At 46.8% G+C, this 17,294-nt stretch overlaps 1 protein-coding gene across 3 annotated transcripts in view; it reads right to left on the bottom strand.

Annotated features, from left to right (window-relative positions):
* Positions 1 to 17,294, bottom strand: part of col5a1 (procollagen, type V, alpha 1) — a 73,074-nt gene that overhangs the window by 48,101 nt on the left and 7,679 nt on the right. For all 3 annotated transcript variants that reach the window (XM_030353331.1, XM_030353332.1, XM_030353333.1), the window contains exons 2-4: positions 11,225 to 11,392; positions 5,497 to 5,710; positions 3,549 to 3,711 (exon numbers count right to left, since the gene is read on the bottom strand). In XM_030353331.1, the coding sequence (XP_030209191.1) occupies positions 3,549 to 3,711; positions 5,497 to 5,710; positions 11,225 to 11,392 (545 nt within the window). The remainder of the gene's footprint in view (positions 1 to 3,548; positions 3,712 to 5,496; positions 5,711 to 11,224; positions 11,393 to 17,294) is intronic.

Here is a 17,294-nt window from a genome sequence, read left to right as displayed (position 1 = left end):
GAAGTCCTTTCCAAGGCCTCGGTGGAGGTCTGTCTCGTGTTGGCTCAGGAATAACGACAGTCTCACACAAAGTAAAAAAAAACATTCTTGAGACTCACGCTGTGTATTATGAGTGATTAGGATTCAGCACACCTTTACAAAGCAGCGCCCAGAGTTCTCTATTTCTCTAGTTCTCTTAATGCAGATTATGCAACTGTGCAAAGAGCCCAATGTATTTTGTATTAATGCAATGTTCCTTCTTCATCAAACCGGTTTCCTTCTGGAATACTGATTTGAGAGACTGGGTTGAATCTCTGCTGTAAGTTATAAATCACAGCCGATCACCGCCGACTCCCTTCCAGTTTTGAGGAGGAGTGCAGCCGTGTGGCCCCGGGACCACGGGTGGGCCCTGGCTCTGATCCGGGACCAACAAAGAACCTGTGAACTCACAACTTGGGGGCGTTTGACTTTGCGATTGGAAATATTCCACATCCTTTATTGAAAAAAAAGTCCTCAGCAGACAAGAGGAAACAAGGGGAGGCTTGTCAGACTTGGCTGGGAGATATCAAAGCTGTGGACATGCACTGAAGGGGCCTGTGGCTTTGTGGGGCTTCTTAGTACAGGTTTTTCCTGGGTTTGTTAAACACCTTAACTCACCCTCCAGCTCCAACCCCCCCGAAACACACACACCCCTCCTCTTCCTCCTCCTCCTCCATCCTCAGATACTTCCGGATTCTTGTCCCTCACTTACTATCCAGAACACCCCACTCCACTCACGCATCTTATCCTCACATCAACCTCACCCTCCTTCCACTTTCTAAGAAGCCGCTCCCCCACTTGATGGCTCAGGCCTATCAGCACGGAGCGCAGAACCCCCCTGGAGGATGAGGTCATGGGGAACACGGCTTCTGCTCCAAGGGATGACATCATCCCGACGGGGGGGGGGGGGGGGGGAGAGAAGGAGAGAGAGAGACACAGAGAGGGAGCCAGAGAGAGAGACACAGAGAGAGAGAGAGAGAGAGAGAGAGAGAGAGAGAGAGAGAGAGAGAGAGAGAGAGAGAGAGAGAGAGAGAGAGCTTGGATTGGGCATATGTTTGGACTCTACCTGTGAGTTAAGCTCTCTGTTCACTTGTTCTTTTCATGGAGCCTGTAGGCAGCAGCCAAATCCACCGCCACAATTGTGCCATTCACACAAAACAACCTGAATAACCTTAACACCCCTCATACCTCTCATAACCCTCACAACCCTAACCCCATCATTAAACTCAGAAACACGGATCACCAGTCTGACGACACATACCCAGACACACACACCGATTCATAGAGACCTATATTAAGCAGCCATAAACTCATCAGACACACAGGCCTCCGGGAGAAGTGAAGGCACGACCGTTACAGCGTTTACCCTGACTTGGCCCCACCGTACACTCTTTCCCCAAAGACACTGTAAAGAAAGCACCAGACTATAGTCTATACATTATGGTGGTCAAGATAAACAGCCGTCTGTGTCTGGTCCACCCCAGCGACCGTACCACAGCAACCGCAGAGCCCACACACCACCGGCCGTAAGGTGAGTACCGCTGGGGCTGCTCGCTCTGCTCGCTCTGCGCCCTGAGGAGAACGGTGCGAGTTTCCTCTGGTCTGGACAACTTGGACAACAACACATCAATCACTCTTGTCCCCTCTCAATGTGCACGCATGTTGGGAAATAGGGATGCCTTGTTCCCTTTTTTCGGTGTTTATACATGTATAATTAATGTTTAAGTATGTCTCTCTCTCTCTCTCTTTCTCTCTGTCTCTCTCTCTCTCTCTCTCTCTCTCTCTCTCTCTATCTCTCTCTCTCTCTCTCTCTCTGTCTCTCTCTCTCTATCTCTCTCTCTCTCTCTCTTCCACTTTATCTAAAGCCAAAGTTAAGAGACACAGGAACGGAAAAGTACGCTAACATCTGTCTTATCGGGTTGTGGGGGGCGGGGCTGTACACTTTTAAACCGTTGTAATCACTCTCAGTTTACGCAAACATATCTGCTTCCTTTTTTCACTAGATGTTCTCCAGAACCAAACCAGATTGATGTTCATTTATGTTAATTAAAATTCATAGCACTAGCTGCTTTTAAAAACAAAAGCAGCCCAGTATTTTTATGCTCGCTAATCGCTATCTGTTGGCAAAGTTCAGGAGAAGAGGGAGGAAAACAAAAGCAGGGAGATGAGAGCACGGAGAGTGCGGGACGGAGCGCCGGGAACATCATTTGGAAACTATGTGGCATAGTTTCCATTTATTTGGAGTGCCGAAGCCCGTCCTGTCTTCTCATTGGCAGACAAACACAGCGGGAGGGATCTGCACAGCTCTGTCGCTGTAACACGTCCGTCTGTTCCCACGGAAACGCACAGGCGAGCTGCGCAGGAGAAAGCTGGGTTTGGGGGGGATGCTTCCTGCATCACGTCAGTGTATCGATCATTTTGTGGAGGACTTTGAGTTGAGGGAAGTTTACAATGGATGGGATATTTCAAAAATTCTGGTCCGGGTCGACAGCTTTTCCAAAAGTCAGCTGGAGGAACAACATAAAAAAAGGCAAGCCGCACAGATGCAAAGAACACACACATACGCACCCACACATATACAATCAAACACAAACACACACATGCACAATCAAAGTTTCACCCACTGATCAATGTTCCCTAGACCCTCTTTTATCTATCAAACTATTGTAAAAGAAAATCATCGCTGCAGAACAACGGTTAAAGTACATGTGTGCATAAAGAAAGAGACAAAATAACACTTTTTACTACCCAACATCACCCACTGAGTAAAACTCTAGATGGAAACCAGATGAAGTCTGTCGTTGGTGTAAATGTACACATTTGATTGCTACTATCCATCACGCGTAGCACGGACCAGTGTTTCGATGAGCTCAACTTCTAAGCAGCTCCTTTCTATCCTTTTCTACATCTTCCATCCTGCCCTCTGGCTGCAGCACCATGGGTATCCCACAGGAAGTGATGTCATATATCTGCCCATTCTTCGGCTCCCAGGGTGCAACAGAGATGTCAGATTAAAACTGGCTGTGCATCAGTCACATCAGTCCACCTCTGGTATTAATTATTACCAAGGATCCTGGGGCCTGTGCCCACTAATCCCCTCTTACACAACCACGTTCATGACAGGACAAAGACAGCCTTATGCTCCCCTCCCCCCCCCCCCCCCCCCCCCCCACTGTAATGTATGGGCGCCCATGCATGCGTACAGGAGTTTGTGTGTGTGTGTGTGTGTGGTTGCATGTTTGTGCATGTGTTCAACTTAAGTTGTAACAACAATACCTCTCTCAGAGGGGGTACTGCTAACCAGGGGAGCACTCACAACACTGTGTTGATACTTTGGGGAACCCCTCTACAATCAAAGGTCCTTTGTGCTCACATATTAGGATGCATGCTGCTACCAGATATCACCACAGTGATAACAAAACGTGCAAATAGAAATGTACCCCTGTGCATCATAGCGTACACTGCGCTAAAGGGAATGAACAATGGTTTCTAATTGCAATGCATCTTTTTCAAGTAATTGCAGTAGCTACCTCAAAGACTTCTTCATCAAGTATTCTGGTTCCAAAGACTACGATTCCCTTGGTGTCCACGATAGGGTGGGCACTGCGCTGCAGCCTCTGGGTGGTCTTCTTCTTACAGTCCAGGATGAGAGTGATGGTCTGCTTGTGCACACTGATGGCCACGCGATGCCACCTGGGAGAGAGGAGACGCAGAAGACTCAAGTCAGGACACACGACTCGCAAAGACAAAGCCGTACCACGCAGTCCAGTTATTTCCAAGATAATCCTGAATGAAATTACACGTGGCTCATGCCTAATTTCATTCAGGAATTATCTTGGACGTAACTGGATCATTTTCTAAATACATTGTGGCGTTGTTAGGTATTTCCTTTAGTCATGTCGGTTTTCTTTGATGTGTTTCTTTGAGTGCTGTGTGCTTCTAAATACATTCATTAATTTAACAGTCGTAGAAAATGTAAAGCACACATACAAATGAAATGCGCTCCGGACACAGCTTCCTGTCTGGTGCGTTGACATGGTAACCCATGACGACGCAATAGAGGCAGCGGCCCATGGAGGGAACAACCTCCCTAAAGGCACACCTGGTTCAGGTGCTGTGGGAGCGACTACCCAACATGCAGCGGATCACATGATCAAAGGGACTGCGCGGCCACCTGCCCTGTGATGACAGAGACCCACCGCCAGCGTCAACAAACCACAGTCTGATACGGGGTGTGGTCTGAATTTGCGGTTGTCTGATACAAACCGTGAGTTAGTTTAATTGATGCTGTGTGGATGTGGATGATAGACTATGTGGATGAGTACTAGTTAGACAGATAAATCATCATCGGGGACTGTGGCTAGGGTGATTTACTCCCAGTTTGAGGGTTCTGGGTTCGATCCCCCATGACCTATGAGTCTATATCCAGGCACCCTACGACAAGATGACCCTTCGCTACCTAATCTTTAATGATATATATCTAAAATTGCGGAGTACTTGACATATAAACATCCAGAAGTTGTACTTTGTTAAAGTACAACTTCTGGGGGGAGGCGGCACAGAGCCTGGGCATGAGTTCACAAAAAGGGGCGGGGTAACGCCTTTATTCTGTTTTTGCTTCAATAGATATTCTATAGAGAAACTGGTGGACGATTTCCAGTGTATTTCTAAGGTGGCCAGTCGAAACGGTGTTCATTTGAAACCTTTACAGACACTTTTATACAGTCTACTAATGTTGGTTGAGTTTTGGTTTGCTGCCAATAGCCAATCCCTGACGCGATCTAATTGGTTGGAACTAGTGCTGACAGTAAAACGCGTTATTAACGGCGTTTACGCAAACCAATTTTAACAGCGTTAATTTTTTTTATTGCGCGATTAACGCAATTCTTTTATTTTTATTAAAAAAATAGATGTATATATTTTTTTTTTTTCTTTGCCTCAAAACAAGAAAGCAGTAGCCTGACTGCTATGTTCAAGGCAGTGTGTTTGTATGTTCATCGTTTAATTGCTCTATAGGCTTTTTTTTTGTATCGTCCTGTTTTGATCAGTATATGCCAATGTTGTTATCAATAAAAAAACATTTGCACAAGGCAAGCCGATGCACTTCTCCATGTTGATAAGAGCATAAAAATGAGAAAAATTAATGGGACAAAGAAATCAAGGGATATTTAGTATAGAAAAAACATTTGCGATTAATCTCGAGTTAACTATGGCATTAATGCGATTAATCGCGATTAAATATTTTAATCGCTTGACAGCACTAGTTGGAACAAATATCAATAGAATGAAAGGGCAACATCCCATTCACCGAGATTTAAATGTATCACCGTAGATTAATCTCAAGCCTGATGAGTGAGACTACCAAAAAATGTACCAGATTGCGATGCAGCCTGTGTAGAACAAATTAATACGAACAGACATTTACAGTCTCGACAATTAACACAATTTCGGGAACGAAGTCGGGACAAGTGAACGTACTTCCCGTCGGCCAGATTGACCCCTCTGAAGAGGGGGTAGTCCTCCGGGCCGGGTTTCCCCGTGTGGTCCTCGTACAGGAAGACGGGCGAGCGCCCCACCTCCAGGCCCAGCTGCTGGATGCCTTGCTCATTGTACACCGACATAAGGAAGGACTGGCTGCCCTTCTTGGGCCGGACGGTGGCCAGGATGGAGAAGTCCTCGGGGAACACATCACCTGGGGGAGGGGATGGGGGAGACATCACACTGTCAACACTCTGGAGGGGGATCAGAGGTGATTGGGTTCAGGAGGGTTTGACTCCAGAGACACGGACCAGAGGTTCCAGGTTCGATCCCCCGATACCATCCATGGCCGCCTCACCTGTGGACGTCCTATAGCGAGACGCCGATGGCCCCTACCTGCTCTTCAGTGACACGTCTCTGAACAAATGAGCGTCATCGCTCCACTGTGAGTGGGGTTGTGGGATCAAAGAGTAAGACAAAGTGGATTAAAGCTGGATGAAAGATAGACATACACACATATAGGTGCATGGATTGTAAGAGAGGCGGCATATGTGGGCGAGGGAGAGACAGAGAGAGAGAGAAGGATCAGAAAGAGAGACGGATCAAAGAGATTCAAGCAACATGCCCTTAGAGACCATCTCCGGCTAGCACAGTTGTTTATGGATGAAGACTAATGGAGTAACCCAGACACAAGCCTGTCAGAGCAAGACTAAACACACACTAAAGGAGCTGGGAACTGATAACAGTACAAATGATCTCTTTTGCATTTCACACATTTCACACTTCATTAAAAGATTACCCAGAATCCCTTTCTGTCCAGGTACCTCCATGCCAGCTACTGCTGTTATAGTTAACAAGCACGACAAACCCCCAAGACAAATAAACAAAGAATGAAAAGAAATTCAGGGGTTGAAAAAAGGGTACTAGAAAGAAGGAAAAGCTCATATACACGGGAAACTTAAACAGATAATAAATACAGTTGTAGAAAGTAAATATTCCAGACACAACGGGATCCTCAAAGCGGTTAAAACAGCAGAAAAGCTTAAGAAAATGTCTAGCCTACAGTGTGTAATGGTTACACTTTGGAGCCTAATCGCTCTGCTCCATTTTGTTGGAGACTGCCACATCTGCTAGACAGATGCCTGAACCCTCACAGGACATTCTGCAAGGCCCCTTTAAGAGGGCCCTTTCCTCCACGTGAGGTGGAGAGAGAAGGGGCCCCACGAAATACTACGTCACACAACTGATTGAAAACGCTCGGAGTTCAGAGTTTAAACCAATAAAAGCACTGTTATTAATAATCCCACAACGTCTATATCTCGGCCTGATGAGTGGATCAAAGTGAGGAAGAGGAGGCAGAGCCACTCGTTGGACTCCAGCGGTAAACCTGAACAGTTTGGTATGCGGAGAACCAGGGATTTCCAGCAGACAGGAACAGAGACACACATGGCTGGCGGTCTGTGGTGCTTTTGTAGAGGACCCCTCTGTAACTGTAAGGCATCCCCCCCGGACCCCCGGAGCCGTGATGGAAAAATAAGACGGCTGGAAACCCGAGCTCCCGTCCAGGTTAACGTTAAGTAAAGGTGTCGATGCAGATGGCCGACCAATGAGGGGCTCTGGAGGGGAGGGGGCGCCAGGGGTTGGGGAAAGACAGACGCTGGAAGGAGCGAGAGAAGGAGAATATGTATTGAGGGGAGCAGGAGGAGGAGGCGGGGTGTGGAGGACTGGAGTTCAGCTCTCCGATGGAAAAGTCTGGTGTTGTCGTTAACAGACATTCTATATTTTCCTTTCCATTCCTTCACTCCTGGGTTTCGGCACGTCTGCGTCTCAGTGTCGTGAGGTGCTAGGACTATGTCCGCCCTCTCCTCTCTTCTCTTTTGACTTTATTTGGGTCATATCTTAGTTTATCTTGATTAAATCATTCGTGCCCTATGCTCAGAGTAGAGGTCCTGGCAGTGAGCATTTCTGAGGAATTCAGCTTGGCATGCTCAGTGGAAGATGCCTTTCTATGTAAGGCACAGGGAGAGAAAGAGAGGCCCAAAGAAAGAGATAGAGAGAGGTAGAGAATGAGGCCTTATATAACCTCATTGAAGACTTAATTATACAGTGTAAGCATAGGTGTGGGTTTAACAAGGTTTGGAGATCAAAATAACATACTTGATTTACATGATTTGCAACAATTACCCTTCCACTTTTTCATTTCTACCCCTTCAACCCCTTATTCAGCTCTAGTGTTCTGGGTTGAAGCTGCGATCAGGGTTAGAGTGTAGTTAAAGGTTCGGGATAGGATACGGTGAGCCAGGGTTAACTGAATCCATGCGTTTTCTTTAAGCAGGGGTTAAAGTTAGCGCCTTTTGGCTTAGTCGTCGTAAACATAAATCAGTTAGCATGTGGGAGCAGTTAGCATATGGAAGTAGTTAGAAAAAAATAAGAAAACTCAGACCAACAATTAGAGAAAAAAAAAGGCACGTTAAAAAAGTTCCTCAAGCAGAGGTCTCTTCTTTTCCTTGGATCCATCTCTGGGAGAACCATTACAGTTAATAGCCCAGAGTTTTGGCCTTAGGTTTTTAAAGGGGAGAGGAGAGCTGGTGGTTTTTCTGCCCCTGGTATCTTCTTTCGCTGTGCTGGCATAATTCCTCCTCTATCTCCTGCCATGTGCTAACTCTCACCCTCACTTTTTAGCTAAGGTCTAGGGAACCTTAGACCTTAGCTCAGAAGATCTTCACAATCAGCGGAGGAATCAGAGCCCCGTGGTGAGGTCGCTAGCCGTGGACGGCTCTGCTCGGCCATCTGTTGATGACGTGAACGCAGGACACTGGAGGAAAATAAATGATTCTACAATTTAATAGGGTATTCAGTCAACACTGAGGCCAAATCTCCTAGGTATTTTGGCAAAATCGCTGGACCGTATGGGACCATTAACTATTGGAGTCCTTTTGTGTGGGAGAAAAGAGTAAGAGAGAAGAAATAACGACAGGCGAAATATGCACTTTGACAATGTATTTTGTAGTAGGTAACGCTAGCACCCATTACGTAAGGCAGGTGGATCAGTTAAAATAAAGCCTTATATTATTAATGAAATGCAAATAAATGCGGCATACTTATGCATCATCAGGGCTAGGGCCAGTGCTATCTAGGGGCTATTATTTAGGCCCGTTATGGATAAGGCTTAGGCTAGTTTAAGGCTACTAGTGCTAGTGTTAGGGCTAGGGTTATGGGTAAGGCTTAGGCTAGTTTAAGGCTACTAGTGCTAGTGTTAAGGCTAGGGTTATGGATAAGGCCAAGGCTAGTGTATGGCTAGTGCTATTGTTAGGGCTAGGTTTCAGGGTTATATTGAGGGCTAGTGTGGGACAGTGATGGGGCTAGTGATAGGCATGAAGTTAGTCCTAGTGCTAGGGTTATTGCTGCCAGGGCTAAATCCAGTGTCAGTGCCAGTACTAGGACTAGGCTTTAGGTCTAGGGATAATGTTTCCGGTGCTAGACCCTTTCAAAAGGATCCGGAGAGCCCTGGAGTACCAGATTCCCACGTGCAGTCGAGGTGAGGAGGAAACAACCGTAAGCAGCCCCCCTGGTTTTTCCAATACGACGCCAGCGTTTCAGGGTGAATCATCCCTTCCATGTGTTTGCTTAATGATCGCATGTCTGCACTTGTTCTTTCCAGCACATCATAGGCGTCATGGCAGACTGTGGTTCTGGGGTCCCGGGACAACATGTTCCCAATCAGAGTAAATCGTGTTCTTCATTTTCAAGATCTTAACCAGAAGCACCACGACCATGGTTAGTTTGTGGTTACATTAGTATGTCGCCAGAGCTTCTGACTTCTTCCATTTCCTTGTTTTAAGACATGTATTGTGGGTGTTTAGATGATGACAAGGAGAAATATACTCTCAACAATAGAGAGAGATTTTGGTTCGAATCAAGTATTAGGAGGACAAAAGTAAAGTTTTTCTGGGGGGGAGTTCCATAAAATGGAAAAAAATGATCTCACATGTTTGGCAGGCTTCTGGCATCAGTTAGCATTGGACACTTTGAATGCCAAGAGAATAGAGCCATAGAGCGCACCACATCACAGGCCATAATATAGTATTTTACAGTTCCCTAAAGTCTCAAACAGATAGTTCTTCTGTTTGTATCTTCAGACCATGTGGTGCCTTTTTGAAGTCCCTCAAGTGGCCCCGGTTGCCTTGTATTTTGCAAAACTATTATTTTGCAAAATCTAGATTGGTACATGTGTAATTACAGCACCCTGTATCTAAAGAGAGCCGCATGAAGCACTCTTTTATCAAAAATTACAGTTGAGTCTGGGATACATGCAAGCTCTACGCTCTATGGGCTTCTAGATAGAGCTTGCATGAAGAGCTTTTAGATAGAGCTTTTTATATGAAGAGAATTTAGATAGAGCAGCCATGAAGTATTCTTTTTAAAAGAGCCGGCATGACGAGTTTTAGATAGAGCTGTTATGACAAGCTTTTAGATAGAGATTGTATGACAAGCTTTAAGATAGAGCTTTTATGACAAGCTTTTAGTTTGAATGAAGAGAATTTAGATAGAGCTGGCATGAATATAATTTATGCATGCACGATAAGCTTTTAGAAAGTGATTTTAGAAAGGCCGGCATGAAGAGATTTTAGACAGAAGTTGCATGAAAAGCTTGGAAAGCAAAGCTCACCTAAGAGCGACAATTTTTGGAGAAGCTTCTGGAGAGATTAGTTGTTTTATTATAAAGATTGCCATCCAACTAGAGGGTATACAAAAACTGTACTATGATTTTGAACCCAATATTCCTAAGTCTTTAAGCTTTAACTTTTTTACTATCATCTCCTCAATTTACAAAACATGGCCATCAGTGCAGATTTATATCCTGAAAATCAGAAGTATCATCAACTTTTATGTGAGTATATTTGATCTAAGAACATTCTCAAGCATTAGAGCGGAGAGCGATATAGGTCAACACATACTACAGCCCAGAAAGTATAAAAGGTCCAATTGTGAAGTCGCTGGGAAAAAAAAACAAAGAAGGAAAAAAGAAGAGTTGGAAAAGTAGGAGGAGAGAGAAAACAGTGCAAACTCTGCACCACAGAACAGTTTCCCAGCGCCACGTCAGCACAATAGAGGAAAAGTGGAACCCCCACCTCCCTCTCTCGTTCCCCCTCTCCCTGCCTTTTCCATCCCTCTGCTCCTCCCCCTGTTATTGAATCATCATGGAAGACCTCTGCAGTACAGTTCAGTTCTTGCTGCATATCTGTCGCTTATACACTGCTGTGTATAATTTAGGACTACTGTCCCAGCCCTGAGGGGTTCCAAATAGGAAATGGACAGCTCAATCCCCTAAATATGTCTCCTGCTCTTTGATTATTTCTTTCCTTCTTTCTTTCTTTCAGTCAGTAGGTTTTCTACTTTGTCTTTCATTCATTCTTTCCTTATTTCAGGCACTATGTCTTTCAGTTTTGTCTTTCTATCTTTCTTTCTTCCTTTATTTGGTTCTTCTTCTTTCATTCGTTCTGTCCCTGTAAGTCTTTCTGTTTTGTCTTGCTTTATTCTTTTCATTTTTCTGTCTCTTCATGTTTACTTTCCTGTCTCCCACATCATCTTTGTTTCTCTGTGACTGAACGTAAAATGTTCATGTGGAATGCCTTTGATGATTGACCGACACAGATCTGTAATGCAGATTTGTGTTTTGCATGGTTGCTGCTGGGGCATTCTGTGTGTGGACTGGGTGAAGGCTCACCTGGGTACAGCTGTTTGGTTGGCGCGCTGAGCTGGGCCTCTCTGGATACCCTGTAGGCCACATCCGGTCCGTTTGTTGACCTCCGATGTGAGCATAAGCCTGTTGTTTTCGACACTCCCTCGGGTAAACTGTGAAAATCTAAAATCTTCAAAAGGTCCGCTGGATCAGCTGCAAAGAGAAGACAAAGAAAGAAACAAAGAATCACATGTTAGACTTTTGCAAGAAAAAACCGACAATCTTCTTCCAGAGCAGACCAGTCAGTCTGCCTTTTAAGAAGGCCGGACATTGTCGTTTTGACCCTGAAACCCTGAAACTCATGCTAAATCCTTATACCATTGTTGATGTTTTTTTCTTTTTTTTGCTAACGTTGTGGGAAATTTGTGGGGACGTTTCACAGCATCGGTCACCAACGAAAACATGTGTGTTGTCTATTTCAGCATCCTTCTGATGAGACTCAGAGAACCTGTTTATAGACTGCCCATAATCACATGCTTTCACCCACCCATGAATCCATCCACTCAGAGAGCCTTCTCCATGAGCCGCGGCCTCCCGCGAGCCACAGCCCTGTCATCAACACACCCTCAGGCACCGGCCCCCAGCTGCTACCCAGCCATCGCTGCAGCACCCTGGGTCAGAACCGAGGGACACCGGGGTCTGACCTCCATGACCACACCGCCGCCACGCTGAAACCACCAAGAGCACACAGCTGCTCAGCCAGCTAGGGGCCCTGTGCATACAGTAGACATATGCATGCAAACACAGTCACGTGTTTGCATGCAGACACACACACACACACACACACACACACACACACACACACACACACACACACACACACACACACACACACACACACACACACACACACACACACACACACACACAGATACACTCACACACTTAGGGTGGATCGGCCTTCACAAAGGCTAGAGGTAAGTTTAAGGCAACACACACACACTCTTCTACAGACATCCTCACACACACAAACACGCGCACACACACACACACACACTTATATACAGATCCTGACATGCAGACACACACCCACACCCACACAAACACACACACATACTTTGACAACCTTCCCTGTCAAATTCTTAAGCTGTCAAACAAACACACACACACATTCATGCGCGAAAAGATAAATTGTCTAAGCGGATGGCAGTTACTTAAGAGCACTTCACAGCAAACTAGGACTACATCAGAAGTACAAAAGCTTTTACGACATTTACTGAAAATGGACCTCTGGGACAACCCATGACACAATTTGGCATGCCATCTTCGATTATTCCGTTTTATGCGCCATCAACAGAGAATACTTAAACATTGGAAACACACACAAACACAAGACCCACACACATCCATCCTATACAGATATTCTGACACACACACGGACCACATACACACACGGAGGTAAAGCAGGCCTTTGTGCGGACGGCAGGACCACACACACTTAATGGCGTCATTCAGAAGGACTTTCAATGGCCATTGGACAGTAAAGAGCTGCTGAAACCAAGGGAAGAAAGGGGGGGGGGGGTGCAGAGCAAAGGATTGTTTTCACTTTGTCCGCTGCCCTGCCACAACCTCCAGCTGGATCCCATTACATGTAGGTCTACACTCACTCGCTATGGAGATCAACCCCAAAAATGTTTGGAAATTGTTGCACAGCCTACGCCATTTTGAACCAACCCGAACTCCTTCACTCCTACAGAGTTATCTTTAAGAAAAAACACGCTGAAGAAACCTAGCTTGTTGTCAGCATAGCAAAATAATGAAAATGTTGAGACCCTTAAGCATTCAACGACACTATACAGTTCATCTTATCAAGGTTTATGTGAATTGAGGGGTTTAAAGTCTCTGAACATTTATTCAGTCCACACCATAGCCCTTCAAGTCCTTATAAACGGACTTCTCGGTTTTGTGTTTCTAAATGCCGCAGGCAGGCAGTGGAGGAACCATACGCAGCATAATAAATCTTGTTAGGGGCCGCATATTAACTGTAAATATCTGAAGCGGTGACTTTGGACATGAATACCTCAGGAGGAATATAATTGAGGATGTCACATTCCACACCTCATTTTTACACGGTCAAGTACGACAAGTAGACTAGCCGGCCCGTGCGTAAGCATTCCAGTGGAGGGACAGACGGCAGAACCAGAGGACCTTTTTAGGAGAAGGTAAGGAGAAGGGTGACCGAACAGTAAACTAAGCTTGCTCCTGTCATCGGATCACAATGAACAGGGACATGGCGGAACTCTGCAGTCACCGGCGATGAGAGAACGCTTTAGTCACCGTGGTGACTAAAGCCCACTTAATGTAGCCCCGAGGGAGCCGCTAATGTAATGCAGCGGCACTCTGGGAGTAATTCAGTCATTTATTTTGCTGGTAGGTCTAATTATGTAATTTATCAACCGCCAATCAAATGGTTTGCCCTTGCTATTTGGTAAAACTAGCAGTCGCTTTTGGACAAAAAAATGATTGCTGATGTTATGATGATTGGAACATTAAATTCACTTCTTAGAGTTTACATACAACAACAATATGTTCTGAGTGCTGGTAATAGCAATGACCACTAAAGTGCTATAATCACTTTAATCACATTGCCATGAATGAGTGATTGTGTGGATGTGTGTGTATGTAGTTTAGTATTCAAAATCCTTTAATCTCCCTTACTTCCAGCTCATGGGTTGTAATAATGTCAGCCAAAATGCTATTCCAATAGTTTTTCATCCGTTCAAAACAAATGTTGCTCAATCTAGTGTTGGTTTTAGGGGAATGAACCATTAGCATATAAACCATTGGAGTTGTCATACAATGGGACATAAGAAAGTAAAAACCTACAGGACCCATGTAAGACATTGCTGCCTCTTGCCTTTCTACTTTCTGATCAAGTCCGCACCCGAGTCCTAATTCCACAGGGGTACAGTCTGAGAGACGTCGTTACGAGCGTCTCTGCCGCGTGACCAAAGCCTCAGTGTTCTCTGTAGAAGCCACATCAGCCCGCTTGCACCACCAAATTACATTTCTCTAATGTGCCAACATCCTCCGCCCTGAGGCCGAACAGCGCCCACAGAACCCAAGCCAAGGTTGTACTTAAATACGGTCAGCACCCCGCCGCCGCGGTGAGACCGCTCAAATGCAGGTTAACCAAACACACACGCACACACATATGCATGCACATATACACACACAAATGCACGAAAACACATGCACATACACACACACACACACATGCATGCTCATACACACACACACACACACACACACAAATGCACTCAAACGCATGCACTCACACGCGAACACTCACACACATATATGCATGCTCATACACACACACACACACACACACACAAATGCCCGCAAACACATGCGCACACAAACACACACACACACACGTATGCATACATACAGACACACACACACATTTCACACAATCATATCCCACACAAACTTCATTGAGAAAGAAGCAGGCACCACTAATTGTGAATCAAATCAGTGAGACGCTGGCTCCCAGTCTGTAGTTCCCTTAGCGGTGGACCTCTGGCAGTGGCGTGAGACAGGAGAGGAGGGCGTTCTTCAAGAGAATCACCAGTCGACGCTAGCTATGCCCTGACCTCCGGCTGCGGGCTGTTGCTTCTGCTAATCCAAAGTGACACCACATATTCCCATCCAGATCAGCGGATTTAAGGAAGGAAACGATTTTGGTTACCCAGCATGTCTTTTGTGCAGCCCTATTCCCCATTCCTACTCCTAAGTCCCTCGCTTAGCTGTCTCTGTTGGTAGTGCAAGCTCATCCAGAACCAGAACCTTTCATTAGCCGGCAACCCAAAACGTCCCATAACCATTAACTCAATGCAAAAGCCTGCGCTTAACCCAAAGAGGACAACTTACGCTTTGAAAACACTGCACATTTGTGTGGAGATTTGGACCGGGATCAACCCACTGCGCTGCCAGGTAACCCAGTAAGGTTCCTCTGCAATAAGTCACTTAACCCAGCGCTGGTGGAGGGAGGGCCCGGATGAGGGCCGGTCGGCCCGCCACCCAACGGGGGTGGCTGGGGGGGGGGCTCCACTGGGTCAGTCCAGGGTCAGGCAAGGGGAGAGGGCCAATTACCTTCCCATGCATGAGTTGGGGGGTGACGGGGGGAGGTATGGCAGGGCAGCATAAAAGATCCTTGTCCTGAGAGCCGCTAAAGCTAACCCTAACATAAGGGGGGGGGGGGGGGGGGGGGCTTGTTTGCTCGCCGTTTCCTCGACACGGAGAGCATCGGATTGACCCTGACGGCGGGAGGACTTGAAAGGGGCCGTCCGGGCCGACCCCCCGCTGAGAGGGGGCCGGACCAGCCCTCGTGTGCATGCTCCTCTCATTCATCCATCGCGCTTATTCCACCATCCGGGCCCCCTGCCAGGAAACCCTACCCCCCCCCCTCCCCCCCGGGCGGTGGTGACCACATCCTAAGCCACAGGTATGGGTGTCAATCTCAGCTTGTTAAAGTGAGGTGTTTACCTACTTACTGTGGCAGCACCCGCCTCACCCTCCTCTCCCTCACCTCGCAGCCTGCATCAAACCAACAAAAACACACCGCCGCTACCACCGCACCTCCGTCTCCTTACTCTGGCAGGAATCTCCTTTGCTTGCTGCGCAAACAACACCGTGGAGGCCTTGGCTTCTGGAGGGGTGAGTCTGCCGTAGGCCAGCGGGGCTTACTGGGTCGGTGTTCACTTGGTCACGCGCCCAAGAAAAAGAGAGTCACCGATTGAAAAAAGAAAGCGGTTTGTGATGTCTAGTCCTGTCTGAACATGAGTCTCTACTGTAGCTCTGCCCATCTGACACTCATCCATGAAGCTGGCTTGAGCTTCACACACTCTGATGTGCTTCGTTTCGTGATGGTCAATGATATAACATGATCACCTCCAGAAAAACACGCACACTTGTTCACGTACAGAGGCCCACATGCACAGACACAGACACGCAGAACCACACAAAATGATGCCAACTTAACAACAACTTAACAATGTATAAAAATGCAAACACAGGCATAAACATCAACTCACTTCAGATACAGTGAAAAAGCCACACATTCACCCAAAAAACCCAATGCTACAAGTGTAGCCCCGGTTATTAGCCATTGAACCAGTTCATTTTATATGTGTAAGAGTGTGTCTGTGTGTATGTGTGTGTGCGTGTACACCTGTGTGTGTGTGTGTGTGTGTGTGTGTGTGTGTGTGTGTGTGTGTGTGTGTGTGTGTGTGTGTGTGTGTGTGTGTGTGTGTGTGTGTGTGTGTGTGTGTGTGTGTGTGTGTGTTCTTGAGGGGCGGGGTAGCGGGCGGATGGCGGTGGTGCGAAGGGGGAGGGAGATTAACATTCTTCACCTCCCTCTCCTCCTCATCCTGGAAGTGAGGCCTGATCCCACAGCACATGCTTGACCTGGTCTTCAGGACATACAGTAATTAGCAGCCATGAAGAGAGAGAGACAGAGAGAGAGAGAGAGAGAGAGAGAGAGAGAGAGAGAGAGAGAGAGAGGGAGAGAGAGAGAGAGAGAGAGAGAGAGAGAGAGAGAGAGAGAGAGAGAGAGAGAGAGAGAGAGAGAGAGAGAGAGAGAGAGAGAGGGGAGAGAGAGAGAGAGGGAGAGAGTGCGAGAGAGAGAGGGAGAGAGGGAGAGAAAGAAGGAGAGAGTGCGAGAGAGAGAGGGAGAGAGGGAGAGAAAGAAGGAGAGAGCCCTCGCTTTGCTTCTCCCTCTCTCCTCTCTCCTCTTTCTCGCTAAACAAGGAGGTCCCATCAGAGACCGGGGGGGTACGTGAGTCCGGGGTCGGTCCCCCCACTTGATTGCGCCCTCGTCTAGCTGTTATCCAACTCTGGACGGGCGCCAGCGTTGACGTGTGTGGTTCACATCCAGCTTAGCCTTGAAGTGAGTTAAGTAGCACACTGCCGGAGCCATGTTCCACGGGCCCACAGAAAGGTTGATTATGAACGCTGCAAGCGCCCAATAAGCTCCGCCCCGCCGGATAACACGCCTGGTCAGCACTCCGTACATTCACACACGCCCACTTCCTGCTCCTTTATTCAAATG

This window comes from Gadus morhua, chromosome 4 (assembly GCF_902167405.1).
Source record: "Gadus morhua chromosome 4, gadMor3.0, whole genome shotgun sequence".
NCBI lineage: Eukaryota > Metazoa > Chordata > Actinopteri > Gadiformes > Gadidae > Gadus > Gadus morhua.
This window is presented reverse-complemented; position numbering and strand designations above follow the sequence as displayed.